At 45.2% G+C, this 16,708-nt stretch overlaps 1 protein-coding gene across 1 annotated transcript in view; it reads right to left on the bottom strand.

The window, feature by feature from the left end:
- LOC110507232 (probable G-protein coupled receptor 149) overlaps positions 1-16,001 on the bottom strand; it is a 21,423-nt gene extending 5,422 nt beyond the window's left edge. Inside the window, exons 1-3 of the mRNA XM_036965039.1 lie at positions 14,708-16,001; positions 13,675-13,864; positions 12,836-13,368 (exon numbers count right to left, since the gene is read on the bottom strand). Of these exons, the coding sequence (XP_036820934.1) occupies positions 12,836-13,368; positions 13,675-13,864; positions 14,708-15,682 (1,698 nt within the window). The 5' untranslated portion in view covers positions 15,683-16,001. The remainder of the gene's footprint in view (positions 1-12,835; positions 13,369-13,674; positions 13,865-14,707) is intronic.
- Between the last annotated feature and the right edge of the window lie 707 nt (positions 16,002-16,708).

The raw sequence follows: 16,708 nt of genomic DNA, 5'->3' as shown, positions 1-16,708 counted from the left end.
TGTTCAGCAGTCTAATGGCTAGAAGCTGTTCAGCAGTCTAATGGCTAGATGCTGTTCAGTAGTCTGATGGCTTGGGGGTAGAAGCTGTTCAGTAGTCTAATTGCTTGGGGGTAGAAGCTGTTCAGCAGTCTAATTGCTTGGGGGTAGAAGCTGTTCAGTAGTCTAATTGCTTGGGGGTAGAAGCTGTTCAGCAGTCTAATTGCTTGGGGGTAGAAGCTGTTCAGCAGTCTAATTGCTTGTGGGTAGAAGCTGTTCAGTAGTCTAATTGCTAGAAGCTGTTCAGTAGTCTTATAGCTTGGAGGTAGAAGCTGTTCAGTAGTCTAATTGCTTGGGGGTAGAAGCTGTTCAGTAGTCTAATTGCTTGGGGGTAGAAGCTGTTCAGCAGTCTAATTGCTTGGGGGTAGAAGCTGTTCAGCAGTCTAATTGCTTGGGGGTAGAAGCTGTTCAGTAGTCTAATTGCTTGGGGGTAGAAGCTGTTCAGCAGTCTAATTGCTTGGAGGTAGAAGCTGTTCAGTAGTCTTATGGCTTGGGGGTAGAAGCTGTTCAGCAGTCTTATTGCTTGGGGGTAGAAGCTGTTCAGCAGTCTTATGGCTAGAAGCTGTTCAGCAGTCTGGTGGCTTGGGGGTAGAAGCTGTTCAGTAGTCTTATGGCTTGGAGGTAGAAGCTGTTCAGCAGTCTAATGGCTAGAAGCTGTTCAGCAGTCTGGTGGCTTGGGGGTAGAAGCTGTTCAGTAGTCTAATTGCTTGGAGGTAGAAGCTGTTCAGTAGTCTTATGGCTTGGGGGTAGAAGCTGTTCAGCAGTCTTATTGCTTGGGGGTAGAAGCTGTTCAGCAGTATTATGGCTTGGGGGTAGAAGCTGTTCAGTAGTCTCGTGGCTTGGGGGTAGAAGCTGTTCAGCAGTATTATGGCTTGGGGGTAGAAGCTGTTCAGCAGTCTGATGGCTTGGGGGTAGAAGCTGTTCAGCAGTCTTATAGCTTGGGGGTAGAAGCTGTTCAGGAGCCTTTTGGTCGCAGACTTGGCGCTCCGGTACAGCTTGCCGTGCGGTAGAAGAGAGAACCGTCTATGACTTGGGTAGCTCTAGCCTTTGACAATTTTAGGGCCTTTCAATAGAGATTGTGTCATCTGGGGATCTGTTGGGGCGGTATGCAAATTGGAGGGGGTCCAGGGTGACTGGGATGATGGTGTTGATGCGAGCCATGACCAGCCTTTGAAAGCATTCCCCGGCTACAAATGTGAGGTATTCGGGGCGATAGTCAGTAAGGACAGGTTAACTTGCCGTTTTTGGACAAAGGGACTACGGTGGTCTGCTTGACACATGTAGGTATGTCAGTGAAGACATTTGGCAGCTGGTCACCCATGTCCTGGTAATTCATCTCATGAGCATAGAAGGCATTTAGCTCATCTGGTAGGCTCTGGTAGGCTCTGGTAGGCTCGAGTCACTGAGCATTAGGGCTTTCCCTTTGTACTCCGGGATAGTTTGCAAGCCCTGACACATCTGACAAGCATCAGAGTCGGTGTAGAATAATTCGATCTTAGTCCTGAATTGACACTTTGCCTGTTTGATGGATTGTCTCAGCGTATGTGTTGAGAACCCTGTCCCAAAATTACTAAGCTTTAACTACTAGCCCACAGTGGTATTGTTCAGAAGACCTGTCCGAATCTATCGAGAGTTCACTACTAGCCCACAGTGGTATCGCTCAGAAGCCCTGTCCCAATCTACCAAGAGCTCACCACTAGCCCACAGTGGTATGGCTCAGAAGCCCTGTTTCAATTAACTGAGAGTTCACTAGCCCTGTCCCAATCTATCGAGAGTTCACTACTAGCCAGCAGTGGTATCGCTCAGAAGCCCTGTCCCAATTAACTGAGAGTTCACTACTAGCCAGCAGTGGCATCGCTCAGAAGCCCTGGCACAATCTACTGAGAGTTAACTACTAGCCTACAGTGATATCGCTCAGAAACCCTGTCCCAATCAACCAAGAGTTCACGACAAGCCCACAATGCTATTGCTCAGAAGCCCTGTCCCAATCGACCAAGAGTTAACCACTAACCCACAGTGGTATCGCTCAGAAACCCCGTTCCAATCTACCGAGAGTTCACTACTAGCCCACAGTGGTATCGTTCAGAAGCCCTGTCCCAAACTACCGTGAGATCAATACTAGCCCACTGTGGTATCGCTCAGAAGCCCTGTCCCAATCTATCAAGAGGTTTACCACTAGCCCACAGTGGTATCGCTCAGAAGCCATGTCGCAATTTACAGAGTTCACTACTAGCCCACAATGGTATCGCTCAGAATCCCTGTCCCAATCTACCATGAGTTCACTACTAGCCCACAGTGGTATCGCTCAGAAGCCCTGTCCCAATCTACAGAGAGTTCACTACTAGCCCACAGTGGTATCGCTCAGAAGCCCTGTCCCAATTTACTGATTACTAGCCCACAGTGATATTGCTCAGAAACCCTGTCCCAATTTACTGAGAGTTCTCTACTAGCCCACAGTGGAATCGCTCAGAAGCCCTGTCCCAAATTACAGAGAGTTCACGACAAGCCCACAGTGGTATTGCTCAGAAACCCTGTCCAAATTTACTGAGAGTTCACTACTAGCCTACAGTGGTATCGCTCAGAAGCCCTGTCCCAATCTACCAAGAGTTCACCACTAGCCCACAGTGGTTTCGATCAGAAGCCCTGTCCCAATCTATCAAGAGTTCACTACTAGCCCACAGTGGTATCGCTCAGAACCCCTGTCCCAAACTACCGTGAATTCACCACTAGCCCACAGTGGTATCGTTCAGAAGCCCTGTCCCAAACTACCGAGAGTTCACTACTAGCCCACAGTGGTATCGCTCAGAAGCCCTGTCCCAATTTACAGAGATTTCACTACTAGCCCACAGTGGAATCGCTCAGAAACCCTGTCCCAATTTACAGAGATTTCACTATTACAGTTGCCCACTGTGGTATCGCTCAGATCTCACTGTCACTTTCTAAGGTAACGCCTGTGGCTGGATGGCTGCCACCTGGAGCAGAATGACACTGTTACTTCCTCTCTGTTCTGTTGTCTCCTCTTCCAGGTTTCTTGTGGCGAGCACATACATTTTTTCTCTTAAAATCAATTATTTTGGGACTCAGTGCCCCACAAAACTTGAGAGGAAAACATCACATTCTGGCAGCGATGTTGGAAAAAAGCAGACTTTTCTAACAGAAAGAAAGTGTAGGATATAGTATGTTGTAAAATAGAAAGTAGTCAGTGTAGGGTACAGTACATTGTAAAACAGAAAGTAGACAGTATAGAGAACAGTATGTTGTAAAAACAGGCTACTGTGGGGCAGATAGAATTGGACTATGATCTTTGCTCAATCGTCACTGAAACTGCATCTATGTATAGTGTAGGGTAACTAGTCACCTGACTTTGCAATCCATGACACCGGTATTTTACTGCAGCTGAACATCAGTAGGGTGGGTTTATACATGAGGAGAATCTCAATTGCATTTCCTTGATTCCTCGTACCCACTCTACTTGCCTCCTTCTCAAAACCCATTGCATGAAGAGGCCAGAGGTCCTTGTCGCTAGTCATGAGAACTCTCTGATTTCTCCTGGCTGTCAGCTCAATATCATTCAGTCTGACTTTTCCTGGGTGTCATCTCAATATCATTCAGTCTGACTTTTCCTGGCTGTCATCTCAATATCATTCAGTCTGATTTCTCCTGGCTGTCATCTCAATATCATTCAGTCTGATTTCTCCTGGCTGTCATCTCAATATCATTCAGTCTGATTTCTCCTCTGTCATCTCAATATCATTCAGTCTGATTTCTCCTCTGTCATCTCAATATCATTCAGTCTGATTTCTCCTGTCTGTCATCTCAATATCATTCAGTCTGATTTCTCCTGGCTGTCATCTCAATATCATTCAGTCTGATTTCTCCTGGCTGTCATCTCAATATCATTCAGTCTGATTTCTCCTGGCTGTCATCTCAATATCATTCAGTCTGATTTCTCCTGGCTGTCATCTCAATATCATTCAGTCTGATTTCTCCTGTCTGCCATCTCATTCAGTCCACTATCAGTTAGTGTCAGAAACCCATTACCAGAACAGGTACAACTCACACACAAGCATGTAAGCACGTGTACAGGTGTGTGTGTGAGTGGGAATGTGCGTGTCTTTGAGATCGGGGACTGAGTGGGTGGTCTCAAACGGGGATGAAAAACATCTCTTTCTCCGTTGCCTGCAGCAGTGGAGAGACTGTATAGTCTACATCCCTACAGCTGTGGACTTATTAATATATGGCCAAACCTCCTTCACACCTTTCACTGTAGCTGTTCACATCAGGCCTGGAAACAGACCGAAGACACTATCTGCAGAACGGAATCTGAATTAGACTCAGAGTTCACAAAGAGTGTTAATGGATTTCATGGTGCTACATTAAACACCTTGGTTTAGAAGTAAGGCTTATCATGAGAAGTGAGACTTTAGAATCATAGGGTTATATCTGAATAAAATGAGGATTCCTAAAACCACAACGGTCAAATACAGAGTACGACTCTACTATTCTGAGGTACTGTAAGTGGTTTTAACTAAGACAGGAAGGACAGCAAAACAACATAGTGTAATTTACATGTAGGCCTACAGGTATCTCCTGTTGTCATGTTCGTGTAATGTGGGGGGCGTAAGGTCAGGGATAATTCACTGAAATGATTTTAGCCATTGATTGATGCTTTGATTACTGACATGAATCTTGGTAACTGTGGTTCAAAGGACAGCCAATAACATGACTGTGACTGTAATGTGACTCTGTCCAATGACTGGCGATTCAATGCAAGCACAAATCCACCACACACACACACACACACACACACCAACTACTAAGCATTTCATAGACTTCAGAGAGGTCTACTTTCTTGGGGACCTGAATATCGACTGGTCTTCATTTAAGCTGTCCGCTCAAGACGAAGCTTCTTACTGTAACCATCTGGTTCAGGTTATTAATCAACCTACCTGGGTGTTTACAAACACTACAGGAACAAGATCATCCACATGTATCGATCACATTTTTACTAATACTGTAGAACTTTGTTCTAAAGCTGTATCCGTACCCATTGGAGGAGGAGAATCGTTACAGCTGCTCTGACATTGCTCATCCATATATTTATATATTCTTAATTACATTCTATACTTAGACTTGTGTGTATTTGGGTATATGTTGTGAAATTGTTAGATATTGCTTGCTAGATATCACTACACTGTCGGAGCTAGAAACACATAGCATTTCGCTACACCTGCAATAACATCTGTTAGAACACGTGTACGTGACCAATCAAATGTGATTTGAAACAGACTGTTAGAACTGGTTAAGGCTCCACGGATTAATGAGGAATTGAAAAACTGTCTGGTTGAAAGAGATGAGGCAGAAGAAGTGCATAATAAGTCTGACTGCACATCTAACTGGCTGAATTTCTGCAAATTGATCAATTGTGTGACTAAGCTCAAAAAAAAATAAGAAATTGTATTATGATGCCAAGATCAATGATAGAAATAATCATGGAAAAAAACTTTGTAGTACTTTAAATGAAACTTGTGGGCAGAAAGACAAATTCAACTTCATCTTTCATAGAATCAGATGGCTTATTCGTCACAAAACCATTTGATGTTGCTAATTATTTTAATGATTACTTCATTAGCAAAGTGGGCAAACGTAGGCAGGAAATGCCAACAACGAACAGCGAGCCATCATATTCGTGCATTAAAAAAAACAAATAATGAAAGAAAAGCATTGCAAACTTGAATTCTGTAAAGTTCGTGTGGGAGAGGTGGAAAAATGATTGTTATCCATAATGACAAACCTCCTGGCATTGACAACTTAGAGGGAAAGCTACTGAGGATGGTAGCTAACTCTATATCCACTCCTATCTGTCATATCTTTAATCTGAGCCTAGAGGAAAGTCTTTGCCCTCAGGCCTGGAGGGAAGCCAAAGTCATTCCACTACCCAAGAGTGGTAAAGCGGCCTTTACTGGTTCTAACAGCAGACCTATCAGCTTGCTGCCAACTCGTAGCAAACTGTTAGAAAAAATGTGTGTTTGACCAAATACAATGCTATTTCTCTGTAAACAAATTACCAACAGACTTTCAACATGCATATAGAGAAGGGCACTCTACATGTACTAGAGGTCGACCGATTATGATTTTTCAACGGTGCCGATTATTTGAGGACCAAAAAAAAGCTGATACCGATTAATTTTTATATATATTTGCAATAATGACAATTACAACAATACTGAATGAACACTTTTATTTTAACTTAATATAATACATCAATAAAATCAATTTAGTCTCAAATAAATAATGAAACATGTTCAATTTGGTTTAAATAATGCAAAAATAAAGTGTTGGAGAAGAAAGTAAAAATGCAATATGTGCCATGTAAAAAAGCTAACGTTTCAGTTCCTTGCTCAGAACATGAGAACATATGAAAGCTGGTGGTTCCTTTTAACATGAATCTTCAATATTCCCAGGTAAGAAGTTTTAGGTTGTAGTTATTATAGGAATTATAGGACTACGCCTTCTTCACGATGCTGTCTGTGTGAGTGGACCAATTCAGTTTGTCTGTGATGTGTATGCCGAGGAACTTAAAACTTGCTACCCTCTCCACTACTGTTCCATCGATGTGGATAGGGGGGTGTTCCCTCTGCTGTTTCCTGAAGTCCACATCTCCTTAGTTTTGTTGACGTTGAGTGTGAGGTTATTTTCCTGACACCACACTCCGAGGGCCCTCACCTCCTCCCTGTAGGCCGTCTCGTCGTTGTTGGTAATCAAGCCTACCACTGTTGTGTCGTCCGCAAACTTGATGATTGAGTTGGAGGCGTGCGTGGCCACGCAGTCGTGGGTGAACAGGGAGTACAGGAGAGGGCTCAGAACGCAACCTTGTGGGGCCCCAGTGTTGAGGATCAGCGGGGAGGAGATGTTGTTGCCTACCCTCACCACCTGGGGGCGGCCCGTCAGGAAGTCCAGTACCCAGTTGCACAGGGCGGGGTCGAGACCCAGGGTCTCGAGCTTGATGACGAGCTTGGAGGGTACTATGGTGTTGAATGCCGAGCTGTAGTCGATGAACAGCATTCTCACATAGGTATTCCTCTTGTCCAGATGGGTTAGGGCAGTGTGCAGTGTGGTTGAGATTGCATCGTCTGTGGACCTATTTGGGCGGTAAGCAAATTGGAGTGGGTCTAGGGTGTCAGGTAGGGTGGAGGTGATATGGTCCTTGACTAGTCTCTCAAAGCACTTCATGATGACGGAAGTGAGTGCTACGGGGCGGTAGTCGTTTAGCTCAGTTACCTTAGCTTTCTTGGGAACAGGAACAATGGTGGCCCTCTTGAAGCATGTGGGAACAGCAGACTGGTATAGGGATTGATTGAATATGTCCGTAAACACACCGGCCAGCTGGTCTGCGCATGCTCTGAGGGCGCGGCTGGGGATGCCGTCTGGGCCTGCAGCCTTGCGAGGGTTAACACGTTTAAATGTCTTACTCACCTCGGCTGCAGTGAAGGAGAGACCGCATGTTTTCGTTGCAGGCCGTGTCAGTGGCACTGTATTGTCCTCAAAGCGGGCAAAAAAGTTATTTAGTCTGCCTGGGAGCAAGACATCCTGGTCCGTGACTGGGCTGGATTTCTTCCTGTAGTCCGTGATTGACTGTAGACCCTGCCACATGCCTCTTGTGTCTGAGCCGTTGAATTGAGATTCTACTTTGTCTCTGTACTGGCGCTTAGCTTGTTTGATAGCCTTGCGGAGGGAATAGCTGCACTGTTTGTATTCGGTCATGTTACCAGACACCTTGCCCTGATTAAAAGCAGTGGTTCGCGCTTTCAGTTTCACACGAATGCTGCCATCAATCCACGGTTTCTGGTTAGGGAATGTTTTAATCGTTGCTATGGGAACTACATCTTCAACGCACGTTCTAATGAACTCGCACACCGAATCAGCGTATTCGTCAATGTTGTTATCTGACGCAATACGAAACATCTCCCAGTCCACGTGATGGAAGCAGTCTTGGAGTGTGGAGTCAGCTTGGTCGGACCAGCGTTGGACAGACCTCAGCGTGGGAGCCTCTTGTTTTAGTTTCTGTCTGTAGGCAGGGATCAACAAAATGGAGTCGTGGTCAGCTTTTCCGAAAGGGGGGCGGGGCAGGGCCTTATATGCGTCGCGGAAGTTGGAGTAACAATGATCCAAGGTCTTTCCACCCCTGGTTGCGCAATCGATATGCTGATAAAATTTAGGGAGTCTTGTTTTCAGATTAGCCTTGTTAAAATCCCCAGCTACAATGAATGCAGCCTCATGATAAATCGTTTCCAGTTTGCAGAGAGTTAAATAAAGTTCGTTCAGAGCCATCGATGTGTCTGCTTGTGGGGGGATATATACGGCTGTGATTATAATCGAAGAGAATTCTCTTGGTAGATAATGCGGTCTACATTTGATTGTGAGGAATTCTAAATCAGGTGAACAGAAGGATTTGAGTTCCTGTATGTTTCTTTCATCACACCATGTCACGTTGGCCATGAGGCATACGCCCCTGCCCCTCTTCTTACCAGAAAGATGTTTGTTTCTGTCAGCGCGATGCGTGGAGAAACCCGTTGGCTGCACCGCTTCGGATAGAGTCTCTCCAGTGAGCCATGTTTCAGTGAAGCAAAGGATGTTACAGTCTCTGATGTCCCTCTGGAATGCTACCCTTGCTCGGATTTCATCAACCTTGTTGTCAAGAGACTGGACATTGGCAAGAAGAATGCTAGGGAGTGGTGGACGGTGTGCCCGTCTCCGGAGTCTGACCAGAAGACCGCCTCGTTTCCCTCTCTTTCGGAGTCGTTTTTTTGGGTCGCTGCATGGAATCCACTCCGTTGTCCTGTTTGTAAGGCAGAACACAGGATCCGCGTCGCGAAAAACATATTCTTGGTCGTACTGATGGTGAGTTGACGCTGATCTTATATTCAGTAGTTCTTCTCGACTGTATGTAATGAAACCTAAGATGACCTGGGGTACTAATGTAAGAAATAGCACGTAAAAAAACAAAAAACTGCATAGTTTCCTAGGAACGCGAAGCGAGGCGGCCATCTCTGTCGGCGCCGGAAGTCAGCTATCGGGCGGCGTTCGGCGGTCGACGTCACCGGCTTTCTAGCCGCCGATCTATGTTTATTTTTCCATTTGTTTTGTCTTGATTGTACACACCTGGTTTCCAATACGTTATGATTTAATCCCTATTTAACCCACTGGTTCCCACATGGTTTTGTGCATGTTTGTTCTTTGTTAAGTGGTCGCTCTTTTGTGTCGAGCTGGAATATTTTTCCCTGTATGGAATTAGTTTGTGATTTTCCGAGTAAAGTAGGTTTTTACTCAGTTCTGTGTCCTGCGCCTGACTCCGTCCTACCCGCTGCACACTGACACTTGACATTAACAAAGAGTTGCAGTCTGTTATGGAATGGGCAGCTAGTAATAAACTGGTCCTGAACATCTCTAAAACTAAAAGCATTGCATTTGGTACAAATCATTCCCTAAGATCTAGACCTCAGCTGAATCTGGTAATGAATGGTGTGGCTGTTGAACAAGTTGAGGAGACTAAATTACTTGGCGTTACCTTAGATTGTAAACTGTCATGGTCAAAACATATAGATTCAATAGTTGTTAAGATGGGGGGAGGTCTGTCTGTAATAAAGAGATGAGGGGAGGTCTGTCTGTAATAAAGAGATGGGGGGAGGTCTGTCAGTAATAAAGAGATGGGGGGAGGTCTGTCTGTAATAAAGAGATGCTCTGCTTTTTTGACACCGCACTCCAAAAAACAAGTCCTGCAGGCTCTAGTTTTATCTCATCTTGATTATTGTCCAGTCCTGTGGTCCAGTGCTGCAAGGGGAGAACTAGTTAAGCTGCAGCTGGTCCAGAACAGAGTGGCACCTCTTGCTCTTCATTGTAATCAGAAGACTGATATAAATACTATGCATGCCAGTCTCTCTTGGCTAAGAGTTAAGGAGAGACTGACTGCATCACACAATGTGTTGAAAATCCCAAATTGTTTGCACAGTCAACATACACACAGCTCTAACACACACAGACTTACCCCACCATCCATGCCACCAGGGGTCTTTTCCCAATCCCCAAATCCAGAACAAATTCAAGAAAGCATATAGTATTATATAGAGCCATTACTGCATGGAACTCCGTTCCATCTCATATTGCTCAAATACACAGCAAACCTGGTTTACAAAAACAGATAAAGCAACATCTCACGGCACAACACCTCTCCCCTATTTGACCTAGATAGTTTGTGTGTGTATGCATTGACATTTAGGCTATGTGTACCATTTTAATTTTTTAATTACGTAGTACTGTCCTTGAGCTGATCTTGTCTATTAATGCTCTGTATTACTTCATGTCTCATGTTTTGTGTTGGACCCTAGGAAGAGAACCTGCTGCTTATGCAACAGCTAATGGGGATCCTAATAAAATACCAAGAAATACCAAAAAACAGCAAGGGACATATCGGAGGGTAATATCATATGGTGGCTCCACAACAAGGGAAATATTGGCGGATACTATCATATGATGGCTCCACAACAAGGGACATATCGGAGGGTAATATCATATGATGGCTCCACAACAAGGGAAATATTGGCGGATACTATCATATGATGGCTCCACAACAAGGGACATATCGGAGGGTAATATCATATGATGGCTCCACAACAAGGGAGATATCGGAGGGTAATATCATATGGTGGCTCCACAACAAGGGAAATATTGGCGGATACTATCATATGATGGCTCCACAACAAGGGACATATCGGAGGGTAATATCATATGATGGCTGCACAACAAGGGAAATATTGGCGGATACTATCATATGATGGCTCCACAACAAGGGACATATCGGAGGGTAATATCATATGATGGCTCCACAACAAGGGACATATCGGAGGATAATATCATATGATGGCTCCACAACAAGGGAAATATTGGCGGATACTATCATATGATGGCTCCACAACAAGGGACATATCGGAGGGTAATATCATATGATGGCTGCACAACAAGGGACATATTGGAGGATAATATCATATGATGGCTCCACAACAAGGGACATATCGGAGGATAATATCATATGATGGCTGCACAACAAGGGACATATTGGAGGATAATATCATATGATGGCTCCACAACAAGGGACATATTGGAGGATACTATCATATGATGGCTCCACAACAAGGGACATATTGGAGGGTAATATCATATGATGGCTCCACAAGGGACATATTGGAGCATGATATCATATGACAGTTACACAACGAGGGACATATCGGAGGGTAATATCATATGATGGCTCCACAACAAGGGACATATCGGAGGGTAATATCATATGATGGCTCCACAACAAGGGACATATCGGAGGGTAATATCATATGATGGCTGCACAACAAGGGACATATTGGAGGATACTATCATATGATGGCTCCACAACAAGGGACATATTGGCGGATACTATCATATGATGGCTCCACAACAAGGGACATATTGGCGGATACTATCATATGATGGCTCCACAAGGGACATATTGGCGGATACTATCATATGATTGCTCCACAAGGGACATATTGGCGGATACTATCATATGATGGCTCAACAAGGGACATATTGGCGGATACTATCATATGATGGCTCCACAAGGGACATATTGGCGGATACTATCATATGATGGCTCCACAATAAGGGACATATTGGAGCATGATATCATATGACGGTTACACAACGAGGGACATATCGGAGGGTAATATCATATGATGGCTCCACAACAAGGGACATATCGGAGGGTAATATCATATGATGGCTCCACAACAAGGGACATATCGGAGGGTAATATCATATGATGGCTCCACAACAAGGGACATATCGGAGGGTAATATCATATGATGGCTCCACAACAAGGGACATATCGGAGGGTAATATCATATGATGGCTCCACAACAAGGGACATATCGGAGGGTAATATCATATGATGGCTCCACAACAAGGGACATATCGGAGGGTAATATCATATGATGGCTCCACAACAAGGGACATATCGGAGGGTAATATCATATGATGGCTCCACAACAAGGGACATATTGGAGGATAATATCATGTGACGGTTACACAACGAGGGACATATCGGAGGGTAATATCATATGATGGCTCCACAACAAGGGACATATCGGAGGGTAATATCATATGATGGCTCCACAACAAGGGACATATTGGAGGATAATATCATATGACGGTTACACAACGAGGGACACTAGGTATGTATGATAACAGTGCTTCTTAGTGCTGGTCCTGGAGACACAGAGGGGTGCACATTTTTTATATTTGCCGCAGCACCACAAACACCATCAATCTAAAGCTTGATGATAAGTTGATCATTTGAATCAGCTGTGTAAAACTAAAATGTGCCTTTGGGTTCCCAGGACCAGAACGAATAAACACTGGGTCAGGCTATACAGGTCAATGTGACGCAGCCTTGGTGTAAACATGTCTTTACCTAGCTAGCCTTTTGTCTAGCCCTGAGACATATTCCTTTCTAAATATACGCCACTGGTTGGTTTAGTCTAAAGAAGATGTTTTCAACTCTGACCCTACGAGATCCGGAGCCTGCTGGTTTTCTGTTCTTCCTGATAATTAACTGCACACATCTGGTGTCCCTCGTTTAAATCAGTCTCTGATTAGAGGGGAACAATAAAGAAAATGCAGTCGAACTGGCTTTGAGGTCCAGAGTTGAGTTTTAGGGTCCTAAACGTTAGTTTATGTCAGCCTATTAGGGAAACGTTGGGAGGTTAGCTACCTGTCTGGGAGTCCTCTCGGATTTACTCCTACACCACTCCCAGTCCGTCAGCTCCATTTTTCTGCACTCTACATGCGACAGTCTCCGTTCCGTTCCCTCGAACACTGACGACGTGTCAGTGAGGTTGAGGTCCTCGCAGTCCCGGGAGCTGGATCCACAGAAGAAGCTGTCCTGGTCTCCGTGGTTATCGTGAGGAAACTGGAGGCAGTCTGCCAGCGCGAGGGCCTCTCCCCCACCTGCCTCAGCCTCGAGAAGCAGCTCGCCATGCTCGTGCAGTGAGGAGCTGTCTACTTCACGTGGGGTCATGAACTCGAGCTCGGCCTGCAGGCTCGCGACGCCAGAGCTGTCCAGCACAGCAAGTTGGTTTTCTGTGAAGTTGAAGAGGTTTTGATAGGAAGACTTCTCCACGGACGGGCTGTGGTGGGGTTTGGTTGCGCGGGATAACTTGTATATTCCGTATCCTTGTTGGAAGGAGAGGTTAAACTCAAACCTCCTCTTCTTTGCTGCGGGAAGAAAATTCTTAAATGTAGTGACTTTTGCAACAAACAAAAACTATCTATGCATATTACATTTATATTACTTTGGATTGTTTAAACGACAGAGATGTAGGCTTGTGTGTTTCAGACACAAATATTATTTTATTGTAACAATTGGTGTCCGTGTAAATGTGTTTAATGTGTAGGCCTATACTGTATGTTAAGGGGAATAATACTGGGCGTTTTATTCTCATAGGCATATAGGCTATGTTAAAATGTTACGTTGCTTTAGAGAAACGTCTGGTGTGTACCCATATGTTTTTCAGCTCACCCGGCCCTTTACAATCAGAGGGCATAGCCTACCGGTGGGCTCACGCTCTGTGTCCCGCGGGCAGTTGATGAAGCACCCGCACGGAAGGTGGATCCAGCGCTCGGAGAGCATGAACACCGGTGTGACGGCAGGCGCCAGCAGGGTCAGGAAGAAGCTCACAGTTCCCACCGCCTCCAGGGACGGGCTGTGCTCGTTCACAGCATGACGCACGAGCACCACAGTCTGTGGATGAAACAGCATGTACTGAAACCCATGTGGCCTACTTCATGAATCTAATGCATCATTAGATTATGACATAAGGTAATGTGAGGTAGCTGCCCCACCACCCACCCCCTGTATAATTCTCACAAAAACCACTTTGTTCAACTAAAATGCATCTGACTCATCAACAGACAAACAAAAATCACTATAACAAAATGATTCTGAGTTAAAGTTGTTCTAATATCTCGTCATTGAGAAAACGTAATGTACACTGAGTGTATAAAACGTCAGGAATACCTTTATAATATGGAGTTGCAACCCCCCTTTGCCCTCAGCACAGCTTCAATTTGTTGGGGCGTGGACTCGACAAGGTGTCACAAACGTTCCACAGGGATGCAGATTGTAGAATATTCACATGAAAATCTGTCACCAATTGAATTGCTAACCTAGCTATAGTGAGGATATTAACAGTGAGATGTGCAATTCCATTTTGTTTCAATATTACATTTATTCAATTAAAATAAGATAGCCTACCTACTAGTCTCTAGCTTTTAAGTTTTGTTTATTGTTTTAAATGCGAAACAAAATTCATTAAATAGGTTTTAAGACACTAATCTTCAGGGGTCAAGTTACCCCATGGGTGCTTTTTTGTGTCTGCAATTGGATAGTGTTCTTATGGGGGGTAGTTACCCCACCTTACCCTACATGTTTATAGATTAGGCATAAAGCCTATTCAATGTGGCATTGCAGGAAATACACTGTATACAATGTAATATACCTAGTTGAAACCCTATTTGTTATAAAAGCATGCATAAGATGTGATATTTCTTAATCTACACATTTTTCCATCTCTAGGCCACTCACCATCATCGGCATCCACAAGACAACTCTCACTACCGCTAGGATCATGGAGAAGCGCTTTTGTGCAAAGAACACCGGGGATTCCCAGTTACTAATGGTTCCATCCCTCAGTACACCGTCAGAGGTAGGGGTTGGGCAGGTATATGTTTCCACTGTGCCCCGTACCCCTACCCCTTTCCCCGACCCAACCGGAAACAGCTCGTTGTAGGCACTGAAACTTCTGTCCAAGCTATCCCGAGAGAAGGACGGGAGGTCGCAGAGAGGCGCAGACCCGTCCCCTCTCAGATCCCTGGCGATATCCAAGTAGCTCGGGTAGAACGTCCTCTGTGGCTCCCTGGAACACAGTAGCTGGTAGGTGAGAGGAACGAAGAATAAGACCAATCCGCAGAAACACAAGGAGTACACAGAGAAAAGGAGCAGAACGTAAAAGCTGTGGCTCTCTGGGAAACAGCCTAGAGAGACCGGGGTGAAACTCCCCCAGCCGCACAGGGGTAGTACACTGACGGCCAGGCTGACTACCCACACCCCGGCTATCGCCCACATCACGCTTAACGGCCGAGGACTTCTTTCTCGCTTAGTAACGTAGAAGGTGTAGGCTGCGATAAGGCAAGCCTTCATATTGCTGGAGAGTCCTTGGAACACATAGAGAAGTCCCGATAACGTGCATATGGTCACCGACCCTCCCTCTCCATCTCTCTCCCACTGGAGGAGCATGAAGAGGGAGAGAGGTATTACGCTGAGCAGGTCGTCCACGGACATTGAAGCCACGATGAGCCACAGGATGGTTTTCCACCTCATCTGGATGAAAAAGATGAGAGAATACACACCTCCCACGAAGGTAGCAGCGGCGATGGCAACGCACAAGCCGAAGAGAAGCATGCTTATGTGTCTTTGCGCCTCTGTGAGATCCGTCCTCTCGTAGCTCGCAGTCAAAAGGCTGCTGTTGTTCGGCGATGGGGAGCTGAGAGTCGAGGACATTTTTATTTAGATAACTTTGTTGACCTGGCTTGTGTTGCCCAATGTTCAGCCGTTCATATATATATATATTTTTAAAACAACTTTGAAACAATGCCTAAACGTTACACAAGTTAGAATGGCACACATAGGCTAGACTACATCCCTGGTGAGTCACGCTATATTTGAGCAGTCCAGTTGGATATATCTTAACCTTAACGGAAAGTAGCTTCCAGAATAGTACACTTTTTAACACTACCAGTGCACTTTAGATGCGCACTGGAGGAGATAGACGTCAATGCTCCTCGAGGATGATCCGCGATTTACGTTCTAACCGAGCAGCGCGTGCTGCGCTTTGTCTCCAGCAGCCGGTTTACAAACAACACGCTCTCGTCACGGTCTTTTCTCATAATGGCAGAAGGGCGGGCTGGTGTAAGATATTAATACTAATTTGGGGTGTGCTTGTATTTATCCTGTTACACATTTATACAAGTGTTCGCTGGTCCTAGTGTGTAATTAACATGTGGTTCTTGCATATCCCAGTAGGGAGTGGGGTCACGGCCAGGGTCACCATTGTCCAGCGTCCCTGGAGAAGTAGGGTTTAAAGTACCTTGCTCAAGGGCACAGTAACAGATTTTTCACTTTGTCAGCTCCGGGATTTGAACTGGTGACTTTTTGGCTACTGGCCAAATGCTCTAACCTTGAAGCTACCTGCCGAGTGTGTGTTCATTAGCGCTAGCCCATAGCTTGTGTGTGTGCTAGCCCATAGCTTGTCTCACTCGGTAGATTCATATGGCATGAACTGAGCTCCAGCTCCTCACTACCTGAGAGATGTGTGTGTGTATGTATGTATGTGTCTGTGTGTGTGTATGTGTGTGTGTATGTCTGTGTGTCTGTGTGTGTGTATCTATGTGTGTGTGTGTGTCTGTGTGTGTGTATGTCTGTGTGTATGGCTGTGCGTCTGTGTGTGTGTGTCTGTATGTCTGTGTGTGTGTGTGTGTCAGTGTGTGTCTGTGTCTGTCTGTTAGTGTGTGTGTATGTGTCTGTTAG

This window comes from Oncorhynchus mykiss, chromosome 27 (assembly GCF_013265735.2).
Source record: "Oncorhynchus mykiss isolate Arlee chromosome 27, USDA_OmykA_1.1, whole genome shotgun sequence".
NCBI classification, from domain to species: Eukaryota; Metazoa; Chordata; class Actinopteri; order Salmoniformes; family Salmonidae; genus Oncorhynchus; species Oncorhynchus mykiss.
Note: the sequence above shows the minus strand (reverse complement) of the source record. Positions and strands in the feature narration are given on the sequence as shown.